This window comes from Octopus bimaculoides, chromosome 29 (genome assembly GCF_046866305.1).
Source record: "Octopus bimaculoides isolate indiv1 chromosome 29, ASM4686630v1, whole genome shotgun sequence".
NCBI classification, from domain to species: Eukaryota; Metazoa; Mollusca; class Cephalopoda; order Octopoda; family Octopodidae; genus Octopus; species Octopus bimaculoides.
The window spans coordinates 8,052,639-8,058,193 of NC_142956.1; the positions used below are offsets into that span (position 1 = coordinate 8,052,639).

General features: G+C 38.9%; 1 protein-coding gene across 2 annotated transcripts in view; it reads right to left on the reverse strand.

Annotated features, from left to right (window-relative positions):
- Positions 1–3,085: 3,085 nt before the first annotated feature.
- Positions 3,086–5,555, reverse strand: part of LOC149130331 (uncharacterized) — an 80,777-nt gene continuing 78,307 nt past the window's right edge. For both annotated transcript variants that reach the window (XM_089345169.1, XM_089345168.1), the window contains one exon: positions 3,086–3,353. In XM_089345169.1, the coding sequence (XP_089201295.1) occupies positions 3,226–3,353 (128 nt within the window). In that variant the 3' untranslated portion in view covers positions 3,086–3,225. The remainder of the gene's footprint in view (positions 3,354–5,555) is intronic.

The following is a 5,555-nucleotide window of genomic DNA, read 5'->3' on the forward strand; positions in this document are numbered from 1 at the left end:
TTCGTTCGTTCTTTTGCACGTTCGTACGTTCGTTCGTTCTTTCGTTCGTTCATCTTGTTCGTTCGCTCCTTCGTACGTACGTAAGTTCGTTCGTTCGTATGTTCGTACGTTTGTTTGTTCGTTCGTACTTAATGACTCATGTACGTACATTCGTTCGTTCTTTCATCCAGCCTTACGTACGTTCGATCGTGCGTTCGTTCGTACGTACGTACGGACTATCGCTTGTTCGTTCGTGTGATCATTCTTACGTACTCTCGTTCGTACTCTCGTTCGTTCGATCGTTCTTACCTGCGAACGCTCGTTCGTTCGTTCGTTCTTTCATTCGTTATTTCGTCCGTACGCACCTACGTTCGTTCGTGCGTCCAGACGTACGTACAAACGTTCAGTCGTTTGTTTGATCATTCGTTCGTTCGTTCGTTCGTTCATTCGTACGTACGTTCTTTCGTTCGTTCGATCGCTCGTTCGTACGTACGCAGGTACGTATCTTCGTTCGTTTATACTTACTTACGTACGTTCATTCGTTAGTTCGGTCGTTCGTTCGTTCGTTCGTTTGTACGTACGTTCTTTCGCTCTTTTGTTCTTTTGTACGCTCGTTCATTCGTTCGTTCGTTCCTTCGTTCGTTCGTTCCTTCCTTCTTACCCGCGAACGCTCGTTCCTTCGTTCGTTCTTTCATTCGTTATTTCGTCCGTACGCACAAACATTCAGTCGTTTGTTTGATCATTCGTTCGTTCGTTCGTTCATTCGTTCGTCCTTTCGTTCTTACGTACATACGTACGTATGTACGTTCGTTGTTTCGTTGGTTCGTTCTTTCGTTCGTTCATTCGTCCGTACGTACGTACGTACATTCGTTCGTTCGTTCGGTCGGTCGTTCGTACATACGTACGTACGTTCGCTCGTTCTTTCGTTCGTTCGTACGTATGGACATAAGGTACATTCTTTCGTTCGATCGTTTGTTCGTTCGATCGTTCTTACGTACGAACTTTCGTTCGTTCTTTCATTTGTTAATTTGCTCGTACGTACGTACGTTCTTTCCTGCGTCTAGACGTACGTACGTACAAATGTTCATTTGTTTGTTCGTCCATTCGTTCGTTCGTAAGTTCGTTCGTTGGTTCGTTTGTTCGATCATTCGTTCGTTCGGACGTACGTACGTTCGTTTGATATTTCGTGTCTACGTACGTACGTAAGTTTGTTCGTACTTTCGTTCATTCGTACGTACGTACGTTCGACCTTTCGTTGGTTCGTTCGTTATTACATACGTACTTATGTACGTACGTTCATTCGTTCGTTCATTCGTACGTACGTACGTTCGTTCGTTGTTTCGTACGTACTTACGTACGTTCGTTCGTTTGTACGTACGTTCTTTCGTTCGATCGTTCATACGTACCAGAACAATGAAGAAATCATCTCTAAACGGAAATTGAACATTGTTCTCAGAAATATCCAAAGGAAGCTTGAAGTTGACAGCTTCGATATCTACAGCCACAATGGTATTCTTTGACCAGATACAAGTATTGTTGAAGTAGCGAATGTTCCAAGTGGGCTAAGAAAAGGAACCATTTTTAAGGTTAAAAAAGCATAAATAAACTTCTGCCAACTTTGAACATCGAGCAACGACTGGAGTTTGATAAAGCTATCAGGTCCATATATAGTAAAGAAGAAAGAATTCTGTTCTTAAATGCAAATGGTGGCACAGGGAGAAACATATGTGATCAACATCATACTTGATAGTTGCTACTGCCATGTCTGGAATTGCAACCACTTTGCTTCTGAAAGAGAGAGTTCTTCATTCTATGTCCAAGATTTCTCTCAGAGAGACTACAAAATCAACATTAAGATTCACAATGAGAGACGCCACAAGAGAATTTGTGCCACAATCTGGTCTCTTAGTTATCGATGGGATCAGGATGGGGCATAAGCATATCTGTGAGTTCCTTGAAAGGAGATTGCATGATGTGTGAGACTGTAACAAACCTTTTTTGTGGATTTACTATATCACTGTCTGGTGGTAGAAAAGAAATTCTTACAGTTATGTCATCTTGGAAGATCATAATTTGTTGATGCAACACGAAACAGATCTTTTCTTGAGGAGTGAGTAGAAATAGTGAAGATAGGAACCAATCTAAGACTTCTTACAAAAGGTCATTCTGATGGAAAAGAGTCTGTTAATCACCATCTTGATGCAGGAAATGATGACCTTTCTGTCGGACAAAGACTAGGTTCATTCAAAATCAACCTGCTTTACAACTTTGGACTTTCAAGTCTATGTGATGTTGTCTTGCAAATGACTTCACAGACCCCCATGTGGCTCGCAAAGAGACAATTGTCTGAGCAGCAGACCAAAGTCTCCTACTGGGATAAAGACAATGTTTAGGGATGTAATGATAGATTTACAATCAGTGAAAAAAAGACAGGGTGTTCATACTTGTAACCATTTTCATCTTAGTCATTTTGTTAAAAAAGACCACCAACAACAACAATTAGGGAACTTATTAAAATGCACAACAAACAAGCTCTGTCATTAACTCATCTGTTTACCTTTAAACAACAAATTGTTTTACTTCTTTCATTCCAAAGACAATATTAATTCTATTGTGTTTTCTTATTTAGCCATTTTACCAACAACGCCAACACTGCTGGACATTTTATTAAATTTCAAATCAGTAAAATCAAGGGGCCGCTGCTTGTAGATGCATAGAGAGTAAGGGAGAGAATAAGAGAGGGAGAGAGAGAGTAAGAGAGAGAGAGAGAGAGAGAGTAAGAGAGAGAATAAGAGAGAGAGAGAGAGAGAGAGAGAGAGAGAGAGTAAGGGAGAGAATAAGAGAGAGAGAAAGAGAGAGAGAGAAAGAGAGAGAGTAAGAGAGAGAGAGAGAAAGAGAGAGAGTAAGAGCGAGAGAGAGAGAGAGAGAATAAGAGAGAGAGAGAGAGAATAAAAGAGAGAGAGAGAGAGTAAGAGAGAGAGAGAGAGAGAATAAGAGAGAGAGAGAGAGAGATTGATGACAATGAGATGATAGACGGGTGAATATTTTCCTTAAGGGAAGAGAACCGCTTCAGGGTTTATATTTCAACTTTCGTATTTTTTCCTTATCGTGTGAGACCTTTTTCCTGTGTCTCAGGTTTTCATATTTCGATAAAACCCCTTTACTGGATATTCTTGCATTTGTAGGTAGAGAATAGAATTACTTTATAGGTAACCATTCGAATGAAATTAGCAATGGAACCTCTTCTCAATCATTCACACAAACAATATAACTCAGGTGAAGGTAAAATTTATAGAAATTAATTATAGTTATTTTATACTCACCAACAGATTCTGCAACCGTCTGGACTGCTTTCTCTTCAGACTTTGGACACACTGAAATAAACATTTCCAAGTTTTATACTTCATAAATTCTTTATCTTTATGAATAATCTGTATTTTATTATTGTGTGACATTCCTATAATCAATGGTCAACTGGTGAGTAATATGGCTTTGGTCAGCATTTTTATACTTTCTACCATGGGACCATGTAATAGCCTAATGTATAGGTCTACAACAAAATAGACTGACCTTCCTAAATCTCTTCTCACTATTAAGACATCCTACAGAATCTAACAATATTGTACTTATCTCATTTAATTATCACTTGATAACACTGCTAATCTCTTATATTTTTTCCCAAATCTATGACACGATTGTCCTCTCACCTCTAGACTTCACCAACCAACATTCTTCTCATCTTCTACTTAATTCCATGACAACCAAATTAGTCATCAAGAATCTGGCCGCAAAGCCATGCCACATCGCTTCAGGTAGGATAAACATAACCTCACTCTCTTTTTCTAAAGATTGCTGTTGGTAATCTTTAATTTTAACTGCCCACATCACACTTCACCAGACAATCACCTGATTCAGAAAATATTTGACAATATTTCAATGTCATTCATCTTCCTTAATAAGCAGCTTTTTTCAGGTGAGCAATGATTAGTTCTCCACAGGTGGTGAGGAAAGCAATAACAGGTATCCTGAAACACTGTACATTTGTACAAAACCTACTTAACTACAAAATAACTGTTCATGTACACATTATTACAAAAGGGTTATATCCGAAATGAGGACTAACAATTTATTCTGAAGAAAATATAAACAAAATCGAACTGGAAACACGAAATCTTGTATTTTTCTGGTAGTTTTGAATGATCAGTTGTTTTTAGCCCATCTTCAGCTTTGCCATGGTCTCTCTGCCCCAACATGTATCAGTTAACAAGATAGCCTACCATCGTCTTTAACTTTGGTTTGTCTTTAACTTTTGGAATGAGTTCACCTGACATTCGTAACTTCACTTGTTCCCGCTGACCTTTCGCAAATGATAGACTGCATTACTTATTTGCTCGAAACCACATTCTTGACCAATTACTTACTCCGTCGAGTCTACTAACCAGAACTATTTGCATATCCTTTTAGTCTCTTGTTAGTATTGTCATGTCACCCATGAATATCTTTCCGTTGAGCAATTTCTTCTGGGCATTGTGTTAATCTAAGCAGCATAACCAGAAAGAGCACAAATCAACTGATATTGTGCAACCTACAGCCATTCCAGATCCGGAACCTGGCAGGCTTTTGTGAAATTTTCTCTCATGGAACACATTTTGAAATTGTTATAGCAACTCCTCATCGGATCCTTAATCTCGTCCCATATATGAAAGAAATCCCTTGCTTCCATCAACAACGTGTGTGGTACAGAACCATAAGCATTGGCCAGATCAAGCCACAATACATTCAAATCCCTTGATCAATTAAAGTGCAAATATGAACCTATTTGGTAAAAAGGATCTTAGTGTACATGTAAATGTTGTCAGTATTTTAAATCATGTTATTTTTATATTGGTGGAGGCACAATGGCCTAGTGGTTAGGGCAGTGGACTCGCGGTCATAGGATCGCAGTTTCGATTCCCAGACCGGGCGTTGTGAGTGTTTATTGGGCGAAAACACCTAAAGCCCCACAAGGCTCCGGCAGGGGATGGTGGCGAACCCTGCTGTACTCTTTCACAACAACTTTCTCTCACTCTTTTTTCCTGTTTCTGTTGTGCCTGTAATTCAAAGGGTCAGCCTTGTCACTGTGTCATGCCGAATCTCCCCCGAGAACTACGTTAAGGGTACACGTATGGAGTAATGTGGACTAACATAATTAGGTACAGTTATTTTCTACTCACCAGTTGGTTCTCTCAACATCTGGACTTTCCTCTTTGACAACTTTGGACCCTCTGAAATAAACAATTTCATGTTTTAAGCACTGTAGAATAAAATTCTTGATCATTATTAATAATCAATATTTTATTATTGTTAGACAATCCTATCATCATTGGTCAAATGGTGACCAACATACTTTTGGGGAGCATCTGTATACTTTCTACAGTATTACCATGTAATGATTCAAAATTTAGGTCCACAACAGAATAGACTAAACTTACCAAACCTTCTCCGTCTCTTGAGGCTTCCAGCAATTCTAACAATTCTGAAATTATTTAATTATCACCTGATAACAGTTTTTCTCTTAGTTTTGTTTTACTTTTCTT